The sequence below is a fragment of the Entelurus aequoreus genome, linkage group LG28 (assembly GCF_033978785.1).
Source record: "Entelurus aequoreus isolate RoL-2023_Sb linkage group LG28, RoL_Eaeq_v1.1, whole genome shotgun sequence".
Classification (NCBI taxonomy): domain Eukaryota; kingdom Metazoa; phylum Chordata; class Actinopteri; order Syngnathiformes; family Syngnathidae; genus Entelurus; species Entelurus aequoreus.
In genome coordinates this window covers 8,050,120-8,066,260 of record NC_084758.1, presented here as the reverse complement: position 1 = coordinate 8,066,260, position 16,141 = coordinate 8,050,120, and the positions used below count along the sequence as shown (strand labels likewise).

Genomic DNA, 16,141 nt, shown 5'->3' with positions numbered 1-16,141 from the left:
TTGCCTGAAATAAATAAATAAATGAAAAAATAAAATAATGAATGAAGTATTCTTGTAGTATTATAATATCATTTTGAAGCCTTATAATTGTACTTTTTTATTTTATCATGTTTTCCTTGTCAAGTGTCCTTATGACATTATTCTTGTAACACCACAACGCATTTTTGTGGAAATATAATTTTACTTAAATCTTTTTATTATGGACTTTTTGTAGTATTACGTGTACTGGTGTCTTCTGAAAGATGCTAAAAAAAATTATATTTGTATTTTTTCTTAAGTGTTTGTGTGTCTTTTGAAGGATGCTCGTAAATTAATATTGGTATTATACTGAAATAACATGTTTTTGCAATATAGTATATTATCACAGTATCCTTGTAATATAATCATGTATAATTCATTTTTTTCCTCTTTATTATGTAATTAAAATAATTATGTAGCACTATAATTTGACTTTTCATCTTTTTATTTAGTTTTTATTATTAAGTGTCCATTTGTCTTTTGAAAGATGTTAATAAATCTATTAATATTGATATTATACTGATATGTTGTTGTAATATAATACAATGACAGTATTACATTATAGTATGACAATGTCATTTTGAAGCATTATAATTTTACTTGTTTTATTTTATTATGTTCTTTCCCTTGTCAAGTGTCCCCATGACATTATTCTTGTAATATAAAAATGTATTTTTTTTGTAGAGGTACAAATTTACTTCAATATGGATTTGCTTGTGTAAAGTGTTGTTTTGAAAGATGCTAGTCAGTTATTATTGATATTAAAATGATAAAACATAATTTAGTATATTTGTGGGGGGAGGTGTAGCCAGCGCTGCCTGTAGGAGTAAAAGTCACCACCGCTGTCCGTGGTGCTTGAGGACGATGGCGCCGTGTCTCGCCGTCAGCGTGTGCTGACGGCGAGACACGGCTGGCGGGTGATTAGATATTTTACAGGTGGTACCTGTTAACCTAATCACCTGTTGTCTTTAAGAGTGAGCGGCCGGGTGCAGGAGGGGGAGGAAGTTTAGAGAGAGAAAACTTTGCGTGAAAGCATACGACTATTAAAAACCTTGTTAAACCTGCACCTGTGCCGCGTCTGACAGTGGGACAGCGGGGAAGCGACTTCCACAATATTATTTAAAAAATTACAGTACTCTGCTAATACTTTTCCTTCTGGTAACTTGGTATTGATCCAATAAATCAAACACCTACCATAGTTGGAGAAGAGTTGAGGGTGTTTGAGGGGAAGTTCTATGGTCTCTCTGATGATGTCCAGCTGGCTGCTCAGGCCGCCAATCATGCTGTAGGTCACTTTTGACCCGTCACCTCCTTTATTCGGCGCGTTTTTCCGCCGAGTCGTCCTAAAAGTGACTCGGGTGGTGCTGCACAGGCGGTAAAAGGTGCTGGTGCTTGACCAGCCAGCAGAGGGAGCTGTGGGGGCTTGCTCAGCCTGCTCAGTGCTGAAGGAACCCTCCAGACTGGTGCTGCTCTCCTCAGGGTCCGCAGGGGCATCGCAAACGGGCGATGTGGGCGAGGACGGGGGAGGCGAGCAGGTGGGTTTGTGTGGGGTGCTGGCGGCGGGCGAGCCCGTCCCCCCGCCGTCGTCGATGGCGAGCAGGCTGAGCTGCAGGGAAAGGTCGGCAGGGGTGGAGTCCAGCATGATGGAGGACTCCTCCGCGTCCGGAGGGGGCCTCTGGAGGACGCTGCCGTCCTCGCCTCGCACCGTGTCAACAAAAAGGCTGCACGGACGTCCAAAGTACGTCAAGGACAAGACGTTTCCTGGGAGAACGACGTTGCCAACTGGGGAAGAAATGACAAACATCCATCATCAAAGTCATACAATTATTCAAAACGCATTTCTTTTTATCTAAAAAAAAGACCCAAACTTGCCGAGGGAATTGAGCAGGAAGCTCCTGAACTGGTCTGTGTCCAGTTTGTCATCCTTGGACCTGGAAGACAAAGAGCCAGACAAGAAGGTGCGGGAGCTGCAGTTGCACCGACGCGCCAGCAGATGGCGGCGTTGAAAGAGAGCTGCTCACGCAGGTCAAGAAACAGCAATGAATTGTTTTGGAGGTTCCACTATCGCAGGCCTGGGGCAATTATTTTGACTCGGGGGGCCAAATTTAGAGAAAAAAATGTGTCTGGGGGCCCGGTATATCTATTTTTAGGAAAACTGATACCAAACCTCACAATAAAGTCTGATTGAATGCTAAAAATGCTATGACAGACCGCCTTAAAAACGGAATGGAATTGTATTGTTTTTCTATGATAAAACACTGAATATTGACAACATATGAACGTCACACCCCCTCTCAATCCACATATTTTACAATCAAGCCAAATGCAACAAAAAAGCAACAAACACAGCAAAATATGAACGCGAAGGGTAAAAAAACATCTATAATCTGATATATTTGATATATCACTAAGCTTTACAGTGTTTCCCATAAACTGCCAAGATACCTGTGGCGGTGGGGGCGTGGCTATGGGCGTGGTCACCATGACATCATCGAGTAATTTGCATAATTTACTACAATGATATGATTTTCTCTAAAAAGGCTCAAAAAATGTATACTTACTAATTAATAATAACAGTTTTGTTTTAAACATCCATCCATCCATTTTACAATATAATTACAACACTTTATGTACATATTTATATACAGATTTGAACAGTAGGTTATTCACTGAAATATATGTATTAATTGTGGTTCTTACAAAAAATATATCTTATAAAATATAAAAGCTAAAATGTCTCTTAAAGCTCTGCCCCTTTAATTAGTGCATACTAAATAATTGAACTTTAGCCTACTACTACAACCATATTATTTACCAGCAACATAAAGTGAAACAGAGGCAGAGGTGTCCTGCCACAGTCAGTAACAAATAAACAGAAAACAGTAGTGGTGGTAGATAGACACAGAGCTTCATCAAACATCTGATCCACTGAACAAAGAGCTCCAAAAATCTTGAACTTTAGACTGCCATCAGTTTTACTCCCTACACTTAACCATGTGTTTCCTACTGCCTGCAGACTTTGCACCCTTTGTTATATACACATGTTGTGTTTCTAATATAAGTACATTTAATATAGTCAAATACAAATAAGGCAACAAGAGAAGCATCCTACACTTCTCTTTTGTAAAGTAAATCTGAACAGCCGATATGGGCATCTACATTAACTATATGATTTGCCTGAGAAGCTGGACAGGACAAAAAAAAAAAAAAACAAAAAAAAAAGATTTTTTTTTTTTTTTTTTTTGTGGCGGACGTAATCGATAAAAAAAAGCAAAAAAACTGGGCGGTAAAAAAAAACGCGTCCTTTCTGATTTCAATGCGTAAAAAGACACAAAAGAACTAAAGTGAATGGCTTTCAAAAGAAGAGAAAGCAGCTAAAGGTTACCTGGGGGAGAGAATGACTTCCTCCGCTTGAAGCACGGCACCAGTCAGAGGATGAAGCGTCACTTGGTCCCCGCCTCTCACCTTCAGGTTGTTCTGGACACACCTGTGCAGGCCCACTTTCCCGCCTGGGAAGGTGGCGGCCGGCCACGCCAGGCACACCTGTAACGAGGAGGGAGTGGAGCGGCTGCTAAATGATCACAGACAGAACCCAGAAGAGGATGATGAGGATGATACCTCCTGCCGCCCGCTGGCTGGACTGGTCAGGAGGACCGGCCTGCCGATGCTCACGCCCGCCGACTTCAAGGAGGTCAGGCTCAGCTGGGCGAGGGATGACCTGCAGCTTCTGGGGGTTTTGTCCTCAGCTGGGAAGAACAATCATTAGTAGTCTGTCTTCAAAGTTCACATCAGGCAGCAGATATGAGGTTTCTCCCAATGTGAAGTATATTTATATAGCGCTTTTCTCTAGTGACTCAAAGCGCTTTTACATAGTGAAACCCGATATCTAAGTTACATTTAAAGCAGTGTGGGTGGCACTGGGAGCAGGTGGGTAAAGGGTCTTGCCCAAGGACACAACGGCAGTGACTAGGATGGCGGAACGCGGGGATCGAACCTGGAACCCTCAAGTTGCTGGCACGGCCGCTCTACCAACCGGGCTTTATACCGCCCCCATGTGGGGCCTGCCCAACAAAGTCGATTTAAACGGCAAATTTTGAGCGCCATGACTAGGGAAGGTTGTTTGCATTGGGTCATTGCGCATTAAGAACATTATTAAAAAATCACTGACCAGGAAATGTTCATTTTGTCCACTAGATCAGTGGTCCCTAACATTTTTGTAGCTGCAGACTGGGGGGGGGGGGGGGGGGGGGGAACATATATATTTTTTTTTTATTTATTTTTTTCATAAAGAAATACAATCATGTGGGCTTACGGACTGTATCCCTGCAGACTGTATTGATCTATATTGCTATATAATGTATATATATGGTGTTTTTTATGTTGATTTAATTTAAAAGAATATATATATTTTTTTATTTTTATTTCTTGCGCGGCCTCGGTACCAATCGGTCCGCGGACTGGTACCAGTGGTTGGGGACCACTGCACTAGATGACAACTTAATGGCGGCGTCAAATATGATAGACTTTAAAAATGAATGCAAGGGGGAAAATCCCGTATTAAACTCATGACGTCTCAGTTTGTAATCAATCAGAAATATCAGGCAGCTAAAATGCGCCAAACATGAATAAGTATGGAGAGTTTTACATGTTTCCCAACTCGCTTTGGGTGTAATTTTGAATTTTTAATGGGGATTGGACGTTTTTTATAGAATACACACAAACAATTTTTTGGTGCGCCATGACTAGGGAAGGTTGTTTGCATTGGGTCATATAAACAAATGCTGCGCATTAAGAACATTATAAAAAAAAATCACTGACCAGGAAATGTTCATTTTGTCCACTAGATCAGTGGTCCCTAACCTTTTTGTAGCTGCAGACCGGTCAACATTTGTTATATATATACATATATTTTTTATTTATTTTTTTCATAAAGAAATACAATCATTTGTGCTTACGGACTGTATCCCTGCAGACTGTATTGATCTATATTGCTATATAATGTATATATATGGTGTTTTTTATGTTGATTTAATTTAAAAGAATATATATTTTTTTTTTTTAAATTTCTTGCGCGGCCCGGTACCAATCGGTCCGCGGACTGGTACCAGTGGTTGGGGACCACTGCACTAGATGACAACTTAATGGCAGCGTCAAATATGATAGACTTTAAAAATGAATGCAAGGGGGAAAATCCCGTATTAAACTCATGACGTCTCAGTTTGTAATCAATCAGAAATATCAGGCAGCTAAAATGCGCCAAACATGAATAAGTATGGAGAGTTTTACATGTTTCCCAACTCGCTTTGGGTGTAATTTTGAATTTTTAATGGGGATTGGACGTTTTTTATAGAATACACACAAACAATTTTTTGGTGCGCCATGACTAGGGAAGGTTGTTTGCATTGGGTCATATAAACAAATGCTGCGCATTAAGAACATTATAAAAAAAAAATCACTGACCAGGAAATATTCATTTTGACAACAAAATGGCAGCGTCAAATATGTTAGACTTTAAAAATGAAAGCAAGGGGCAAGAGCCCGTATTAAAACTCATGACGTCTCGCGGGCCAATTTGAAGACGTGGCGTGGTTTGGACACTCCTGATGTAGAGAAAAGCTCTGTGTCTGCACTAGGCTTGCAAAAGGGGTGGAAACTTTCCGGGAAATTTCCGGAAATTTACCACGGGGAAGTTAAGCTCGGGAAATTTGGAAATTTTGACCATTTTTTGATTATTCAAAGTTGGACACAGTCCATCTTATTGTGTAGAATAAGTTGAGAAGCTTGTGCAATGCCACACGCAGATATAAATAGTCAGCTCAACAATTGGAGTAGTCTTTAAAAATATGTTAGTGATGGACAAATGAATAGAAATAGGCTAGATCAGGGGTCGGCAACCTAAAATGTTGAAAAGAGCCATATTGGAGCAAAAATACAAAAACAAATCTGTCTGGAGCCGCAACAAATTAGAAGCCATATTACATACAGATAGTGTGTCATGAGATATACATTGAATTAAGATGACTTAAAGGAAACTAAATGAGCTCAAATATAGCTACAAATGAGGCATAATGATGCAATATGTACATATAGCTAGCCTAAATAGCATGTTAGCATCGATTAGCTTGCAGTCATGCAGTGACCAAAATATGTTTGATTAGCACTCCACACAAGTCAATAACATCAACAAAACTCACCTTTGTGTATTCACGCACAACGTTAAAAGTTGGGTGGACAAAATGAGACGGAAAAAGAAGTGGCTAGAAAGTCGGAGAAAGTTATACATGGAAACAAGCTAAAGGTGAGTTCAAGGACCGCCAAAATTAGTAGGACAAAACGGCGCTCGCCAAATACTCGAATCAATGTTTAATACAAACAGTGTGATTTATAACAATTAGGGAGGTTTGTGTCATGTTTGTCCTCATACAGAAACCATATTAAAACCAAAAAAAATTGTTTTTTTTCCCCTCATCTTTTTCCATTTTTCATACATTTTTGAAAAAGCTTCAGAGAGCCACTAGGGGCGGCGCTAAAGAGCCACATGCGGTTGCCGACTCCTGGGCTAGATGAATACATGAACAGTCAATCAGCATGCTAAATCAAACTATAAGCTGCATTCTTGTATGACAACAGAACGGCTAACAGAACAGAAGGCGGAGGAAACTACACCTTTTGATTTACTATTTGCTACTTGAACTTTAAAGATCACAAAAAAAAGGTAAATTCGGATCGCTAACGTTGTTAGCATAAATGAATGGGATTTAACATAGAGAAAAGTAGCATCACGGCTAACGGAGAAATACTTTCGGTTCATTATGAGACTGTGGTGGTACATATATATATATATATATAAATAAATAAAGGAGGGCTCATATTTTAGGGCACCAAGGCAAACATTATTTAAGGTAACACTTGCCTAGACCTTAAAAAGTTGAAATTGGAGGCCTGAGAATGTGTTGTATAAATATGACAAATACACCAAGCCGAATATAACTGTACTGATAGGTAGATAATGTAGTTGTATAAATTAATATAACTGTACTGATAGGTAAATAATGTACTTATATACATGAATATAACTGTACTGATAGGTAAATAATGTACTTATATACATGAATATAACTGTACTGATAGGTAAATAATGTAGTTGTATAAATGAATATAACTGTACTGATAGGTAAATAATGTACTTATATACATGAATATAACTGTACTGATAGGTAAATAATGTACTTATATACATGAATATAACTGTACTGATAGGTAAATAATGTACTTATATACATGAATATGTACTGATAGGTAAATAATGTACTTATATACATGAATATGTACAGATAGGTAAATAATGTACTTATATAAATGAATATAACTGTACTGATAGGTAAATAATGTACTTAAATAAATGAATATGTACTGATAGGTAAATAATGTACTTATATACATGAATATGTACTGATAGGTAAATAATGTACTTATATAAATGAATATAACTGTAGTGATAGGTAAATAATGTACTTATATAAATGAATATGTACTGATAGGTAAATAATGTAGTTATATACATGAATATAACTGTACTGATATGTAAATAATGTAGTTATATAAATGAATATAACTGTACTGATAGGTAAATAATGTACTTATATGATATATGAATGAATATAACTGTACTGATAGGTAAATAATGTAGTTATATAAATGAATATAACGGTACTGATAGGTAAATAATGTACTTATATGAATGAATATAACTGTACTGATAGGTAAATAATGTACTTATATACATGAATATGTACTGATAGGTAAATAATGTACTTATATACATGAATATGTAGTGATAGGTAATAATGTACTTATATACATGAATATGTACAGATAGGTAAATAATGTACTTATATAAATGAATATAACTGTACTGATAGGTAAAAGTACTTATATACATGAATATGTACTGATAGGTAAATAATGTACTTATATAAATGAATATAACTGTACTGATAGGTAAATAATGTACTTATATAAATGAATATGTACTGATAGGTAAATAATGTACTTATATACATGAATATAACTGTACTGATATGTAAATAATGTAGTTATATAAATGAATATAACTGTACTGATAGGTAAATAATGTACTTATATGAATGAATATAACTGTACTAATAGGTAAATAATGTACTTATATACATGAATATGTACTGATAGGTAATAATGTACTTATATACATGAATATAACTGTACTGATAGGTAAATAATGTACTTATATACATGAATATGTACTGATAGGTAATAATGTACTTATATACATGAATATGTACTGATAGGTAAATAATGTACTTACATACATGAATATGTACTGATAGGCAATAATGTACTTATATACATGAATATGTACTGATAGGTAAATAATGCACTTATATGAATGAATATAACTGTACTGATAGGTAAATAATGTACTTATATAAATTAATATGTACTGATAGGTAAATAATGTAGTTATATAAATGAATATGTACTGATAGGTAAATAATGTACTTATATAAATGAATATGTACTGATAGGTAAATAATGTAGTTATATAAATGAATATAACTGTACTGATAGGTAAATAATGTACTTATATACATGAATATAACTGTACTGATAGGTAATAATGTACTTATATACATGAATATGTACTGATAGGTAAATAATGTACTTATATAAATGAATATAACTGTACTGATAGGTAAATAATGTACTTAAATAAATGAATATGTACTGATAGGTAAATAATGTACTTATATACATGAATATGTACTGATAGGTAAATAATGTACTTATATAAATGAATATAACTGTACTGATAGGTAAATAATGTACTTATATAAATGAATATGTACTGATAGGTAAATAATGTACTTATATACATGAATATAACTGTACTGATATGTAAATAATGTACTTATATAAATGAATATAACTGTACTGATAGGTAAATAATGTACTTATATAAATGAATATGTACTGATAGGTAAATAATGTACTTATGTACATGAATATAACTGTACTGATAGGTAAATAATGTACTTATATACATGAATATGTACTGATAGGTAATAATGTACTTATATATATGAATATGTACTGATAGGTAAATAATGTACTTATATAAATGAATATAACTGTACTGATAGGTAAATAATGTACTTATATAAATTAATATGTACTGATAGGTAAATAATGTAGTTATAGAAATGAATATGTACTGATAGGTAAATAATGTACTTATATACATGAATATGTACTGATAGGTAAATAATGTACTTATATAAATGAATATAACTGTACTGATAGGTAAATAATGTACTTATATAAATGAATATGTACTGATAGGTAAATAATGTAGTTATATACATGAATATAACTGTACTGATATGTAAATAATGTACTTATATGAATGAATATAACTGTACTGATAGGTAAATAATGTAGTTATATACATGAATATAACTGTACTGATAGGTAAATAATGTACTTATATAAATGAATATGTACTGATAGGTAAATAATGTAGTTATATAAATGAATATGTACTGATAGGTAAATAATGTAGTTATAGAAATGAATATGTACTGATAGGTAAATAATGTACTTCTATACATGAATATGTACTGATAGGTAAATAATGTACTTATATACATGAATATGTACTGATAGGTAAATAATGTACTTATATACATGAATATGTACTGATAGGTAAATAATGTACTTATATACATGAATATGTACTGATAGGTATAATGTACTTATATAAATGAATATAACTGTACTGATAGGTAAATAATGTACTTATATAAATGAATATAACTGTACTGATAGGTAAATAATGTACTTATATGAATAATATAACTGTACTGAAGGTAAATAATGTACTTATATACATGAATATGTACTGATAGGTAAATAATGTACTTATATACATGAATGTGTACTGATAGGTAAATAATGTACTTATATAAATGAATATAACTGTACTGATAGGTAAATAATGTAGTTATATAAATTAATATGTACTGATAGGTAAATAATATACATATATACATGAATATGTACTGATAGGTAAATAATGTACTTATATACATGAATATGTACTGATAGGTAAATAGTGTAGTTATATACATGAATATGTACTGATAGGTAAATAGTGTAGTTATATACATGAACATGTACTGATAGGTAATAATGTAGTTATATACATGAATATGTACTGATAGGTAAATAATGTACTTATATAAATGAATATGTACTGAACACATTTATCTTATTGTCAGACAAGTGAAAAGTTTCAAGACAGTTCCTCTGCTGTTCAATGAGTGTTCGAACTTCTGACTGACTAAGGAGTAAAAATGTCCTCACCTTGGTCGATGAATCGATGACGTTAAAGGAGTTCCTGCTGGCTGCCTGCACGGTGTCAGAGTCTTCTCCTTCATTCGAGCGTTTACTTTTGTGTTTGCTCTTCTTAGAAGACATGTTTGTTTGTTTGCAGGCGGCACACGAGGACCAGCGAACATGTGTAAACACCCGAGAGCTTCCGGGTCAGCTCGTAGCCCCGCCCCCACTTTACCGTAATGCCTCTAAAGGACGGCCCACATTCATCAGGGTTTTGTATACCGGTAGTCCTAATAAATCTGGTCAAGTACACTTTGATAGTGTAGCTTGTAAGTGTGGTGTTCCTACCCGGAGGTTTTAGAGAGACGCGTTGGGAGAAGTGTGCTCAAAAAAATAAATAATAATAAATACATTTAAAAAAGAAAAAAATGTGAACTGAGGTTTAGTTATGACGAGTAAAGGCTTTTATGGTTATGTTATGAAAATAAGTTAAAGCTAAGGTACATTGTTCGGTAACTAAAAAGAAAAGAAAAAAAAAAGAAAGAAAAGTTATGCATTGTGAAACTGAACTTGTTAACTTCTTATGCACTAAGAATGTTAAATAAAATGAAATAAAATTAATTAATTAATGTATTTGTTTATTATGTATTATTTATTTATTTAATTTAATTAAAATTAAATTGAATAAGTAGCAACTGGAAAATGCACACAAATTTTGAGTTTGTATAGTAGCAATTTAAAAGTTAATTTTGGTGAATTTAATATTTGAAAAGAATACTCTCTGTTTAAAAGAAAAGGGATGCGGCAATGGGAATTGCTTGTAAGTGTGATGTTCCTACCCGGAGGTTTTAGAGAGACGCATTGGGAGAAGTGTGCTCAAAAAAATAAAAAATAAAAATAAATTTAAAAAAAGAAAGAAATGTGAACTGAGGTTTAGGTGTGATGAGTAAAGGCTCTTATGGTTATGTTCTGAAAATAAGCTAAAGGTAAGGTACATTGTTCGGTAACTAAAAAAAAAAAAGAAAGAAAAAAGAAAGAAAAGTTATGCACTGTGAAACTGAATGTAATATTTGTTTTGCACTAAGAATGTTAAATAAAATTAAATTTAACTAATTTATTCCTTTTGTTTATTTATTTATTTATTATTTATTTATTATGTATTTATTTATTATTTATTTATGTATGTATTTAATTACAATTAAATTAAATGAGTAGCAACTTGAAAATGCATACTCATTTTGAGTTTGCATAGTAGCAATTTAAAAGTTAATTTTGTTGGATTTAATATTTGGAAAGAATACTCTCTTTTTAAAAGAAAAGGGATGCGGCAATAGGAATTGCTTGTGTGTGTGGTGTTCCTACCCGGAGGTTTTAGAGAGACGCATTGGGAGAAGTGTGCTCAAAAAATAAATAAATCATTTAAATTAATTAATTAAAAAAAGAAAGACATGTGAACTGAGGTTTAGGTATGATGAGTAAAGGCTTTTATGGTTATGCTATGAAAATAAGTTAAAGCTAAGGTACATTGTTCGGTAACTAAAAAAGAAAAGAAAAAAAAAGAAAGAAAAGTTATGCACTGTGAAACTGAATGTAATATTTGTTATGCACTAAGAATGTTAAATAAAATGAAATAGAATCAATTAATTAATGTATTTATTTATTATGTATTATTTATTTATTTAATTAAATTAAATTAAATAAGTAGCAACTTGAAAATGCACACAAATTTTGAGTTTGTATAGTAGCAATTTAAAAGTTAATTTTTTTGAATTTAATATTTGAAAAGAATACTCTCTTTTTAAAAGAAAAGGGATGCGGCAGTAGGAATTGCTTGTAAGTGTGGTGTTCCTACCCGGAGGTTTTAGAGAGACGCATTGGGAGAAGTGTGCTCAAAAAAAATAAAAAATAAAAATACATTTAAAAAAAGAAAGAAATGTGAACTGAGGTTTAGGTGTGATGAGTAAAGGCTCTTATGGTTATGTTCTGAAAATAACCTAAAGGTAAGGTACATTGTTCGGTAACTAAAAAAAAAAAAGAAAAAGAAAGAAAGAAAAGTTATGCACTGTGAAACTGAATGTAATATTTGTTTTGCACTAAGAATGTTAAATAAAATTAAATTTAACTAATTTATTCCTTTTGTTTATTTATTTATTATGTATTTCTTATGTATTCATTTATTATTTATTTATTAATTATGTATGTATTTAATTACAATTAAATTAAATGAGTAGCAACTTGAAAATGCATACTCATTTTGAGTTTGCATAGTAGCCATTTAAAAGTTAATTTTGTTGGATTTAATATTTGGAAAGAATACTCTCTTTTTTAAAAGAAAAGGGATGCGGCAATAGGAATTGCTTGTGTGTGTGGTGTTCCTACCCGGAGGTTTTAGAGAGACGCATTGGGAGAAGTGTGCTCAAAAAATAAATAAATAATTTAAATTAATTAATTAAAAAAAGAAAGACATGTGAACTGATGTTTAGGTATGATGAGTAAAGGCTTTTATGGTTATGCTATGAAAATAAGTTAAAGCTAAGGTACATTGTTCGGTAACTAAAAAAGAAAAGAAAAAAAAAGAAAGAAAAGTTATGCACTGTGAAACTGAATGTAATATTTGTTATGCACTAAGAATGTTAAATAAAATGAAATAAAATAAATTAATTAATGCATTTATTTATTATGTATTATTTATTTATTTAATTAAATTAAATTAAATAAGTAGCAACTTGAAAATGCACACAAGTTTTGAGTTTGTATAGTAGCAATTTAAAAGTTAATTTTGGTGAATTTAATATTTGAAAAGAATACTCTCTTTTTAAAAGAAAAGGGATGCGGCAATAGGAATTGCTTGTAAGTGTGGTGTTCCTACCCGGAGGTTTTAGAGAGACGCATTGGGAGAAGTGTGCTCAAAAAAAATAAAAAATAAAAATAAATTTAAAAAAAGAAAGAAATGTGAACTGAGGTTTAGGTGTGATGAGTAAAGGCTCTTATGGTTATGTTCTGAAAATAAGCTAAAGGTAAGGTACATTGTTCGGTAACTAAAAAAAAAAAGAAAAGTTATGCACTGTGAAACTGAATGTAATATTTGTTTTGCACTAAGAATGTTAAATAAAATTAAATTTAACTAATTTATTCCTTTTGTTTATTTATTTATTATTTATTTATTATTTATTTATTATTTATTTATTATTTATTTATTTATTTATTATTTATTTATTATTTATGTATGTATTTAATTACAATTAAATTAAATGAGTAGCAACTTGAAAATTCATACTCATTTTGAGTTTGCATAGTAGCAATTTAAAAGTTAATTTTGTTGGATTTAATATTTGGAAAGAATACTCTCTTTTTTAAAAGAAAAGGGATGCGGCAATAGGAACTGCTTGTGTGTGTGGTGTTCCTACCCGGAGGTTTTAGAGAGACGCATTGGGAGAAGTGTGCTCAAAAAATAAATAAATAATTTAAATTAATTAATTAAAAAAAGAAAGACATGTGAACTGAGGTTTAGGTATGATGAGTAAAGGCTTTTATGGTTATGCTATGAAAATAAGTTAAAGGTAAGGTACATTGTTCGGTAACTAAAAAAGAAAAGAAAAAAAAGAAAGAAAAGTTATGCACTGTGAAACTGAATGTAATATTTGTTATGCACTAAGAATGTTAAATAAAATGAAATAGAATCAATTAATTAATGTATTTATTTATTATGTATTATTTATTTATTTAATTAAATTAAATTAAATAAGTAGCAACTTGAAAATGCACACAAATTTTGAGTTTGTATAGTAGCAATTTAAAAGTTAATTTTGGTGAATTTAATATTTGAAAAGAATACTCTCTTTTTTAAAAGAAAGGGGATGCGGCAATAGGAATTGCTTGTAAGTGTGGTATTCCTACCCGGAGGTTTTAGAGAGACGCATTGGGAGAAGTGTGCTCAAAAAATTTAAAAAAATAAAAAAAAAATTAAAAAAAGAAAGAAATGTGAACTGAGGTTTAGGTATGATGAGTAAAGGCTCTTATGGTTATGTTCTGAAAATAAGCTAAAGGTAAGGTACATTGTTCGGGAACTAAAAAAAAAAAAAGAAAAAAAAGAAAGAAAAGTTATGCACTGTGAAACTGAATGTAATATTTGTTTTGCACTAAGAATGTTAAATAAAATTAAATTTAACTAATTCATTCATTTTGTTTATTTATTTATTATTTATTTCTTATGTATTTATTTATTATTTATTTATGTATGTATTTAATTACAATTAAATTAAATGAGTAGCAACTTGAAAATGCATACTCATTTTGAGTTTGCATAGTAGCCATTTAAAAGTTAATTTTGTTGGATTTAATATTTGGAAAGAATACTCTCTTTTTTAAAAGAAAGGGGATGCGGCAATAGGAATTGCTTGTGTGTGTGGTGTTCCTACCCGGAGGTTTTAGAGAGACGCGCCGGGAGAAGTGTGCTCAAAAAATAAATAAATAATTTAAATTAATTAATTAAAAAAAGAAAGACATGTGAACTGAGGTTTAGGTATGATGAGTAAAGGCTTTTATGGTTATGCTATGAAAATAAGTTAAAGCTAAGGTACATTGTTCGGTAACTAAAAAAGAAAAGAAAAAAAAGAAAGAAAAGTTATGCACTGTGAAACTGAATGTAATATTTGTTATGCACTAAGAATGTTAAATAAAATGAAATAGAATCAATTAATTAATGTATTTATTTATTATGTATTATTTATTTATTTAATTAAATTAAATTAAATAAGTAGCAACTTGAAAATGCACACAAATTTTGAGTTTGTATAGTAGCCATTTAAAAGTTAATTTAGGTGAATTTAATATTTGAAAAGAATACTCTCTTTTTAAAAGAAAAGGGATGCGGCAATAGGAATTGCTTGTGTGTGTGGTGTTCCTACCCGGAGGTTTTAGAGAGACGCATTGGGAGAAGTGTGCTCAAAAAATTTAAAAAAATTAAAAAAAATTAAAAAAAGAAAGAAATGTGAACTGAGGTTTAGGTATGATGAGTAAAGGCTCTTATGGTTATGTTCTGAAAATAAGCTAAAGGTAAGGTACATTGTTCGGTAACTAAAAAAAAAAAGAAAGAAAAAGTTAGTTCTCTTCACCCTGCTGACCCACGACTGCACGCCGAAGCACAGCACCAACCTCTTCGTCAAGTTTGCGGACGACACAACTGTGGTAGGTCTCATCCACAATAACGATGAGACCGGCTACAGAGACGAGGTGAGCCAACTGGCCACATGGTGCGGTGACAACAATCTCTCTCTCAATGTAGAGAAAACAAGGGAGATTGCTGTGGATTTCAGGAGAGCGCACACCCAGCACCCTCCTCTGACCATCAACGGTGCGGTGGTGGAGAGAGTGAGCAGCACCAAATACCTGGGTGTGCACATCACAGATGACCTCTCCTGGAAAACCAACACTGCATCACTGGCCAAGAGGGCTCAACAGCGCCTCTACTTCCTCCGCAAACTGCGAAGAGCAAAAGCCTCAGCCTCCATCATGCACTCCTTCTACCGGGGCGTCATTGAGAGCATCCTGACCAGCTGCATAACTGTGTGGTACGGAGGCTGCACGGCGTCCTGCCGCAGGACGCTGCAGCGCACAGTTAGGGCAGCTGAGAAGATCGTCGGTGCCCCCCTCCCCTCCCTCCAGGACATTTACAACACACGCCTGTCACGCAAAGCACTCCGCGTGGCAGGCGACATCACACACCCCTCACACGGCTTCTTCAGACTGC

General features: G+C 32.9%; 1 protein-coding gene across 1 annotated transcript in view; it reads right to left on the bottom strand.

Annotated features, from left to right (window-relative positions):
* afg2a (AFG2 AAA ATPase homolog A) overlaps nt 1-10,533 on the bottom strand; it is a 208,969-nt gene extending 198,436 nt beyond the window's left edge. The window contains exons 1-5 of the mRNA XM_062039646.1: nt 10,398-10,533; nt 3,637-3,764; nt 3,404-3,561; nt 1,891-1,949; nt 1,213-1,800 (exon numbers count right to left, since the gene is read on the bottom strand). Of these exons, the coding sequence (XP_061895630.1) occupies nt 1,213-1,800; nt 1,891-1,949; nt 3,404-3,561; nt 3,637-3,764; nt 10,398-10,533 (1,069 nt within the window). The remainder of the gene's footprint in view (nt 1-1,212; nt 1,801-1,890; nt 1,950-3,403; nt 3,562-3,636; nt 3,765-10,397) is intronic.
* Nucleotides 10,534-16,141: the final 5,608 nt, after the last annotated feature.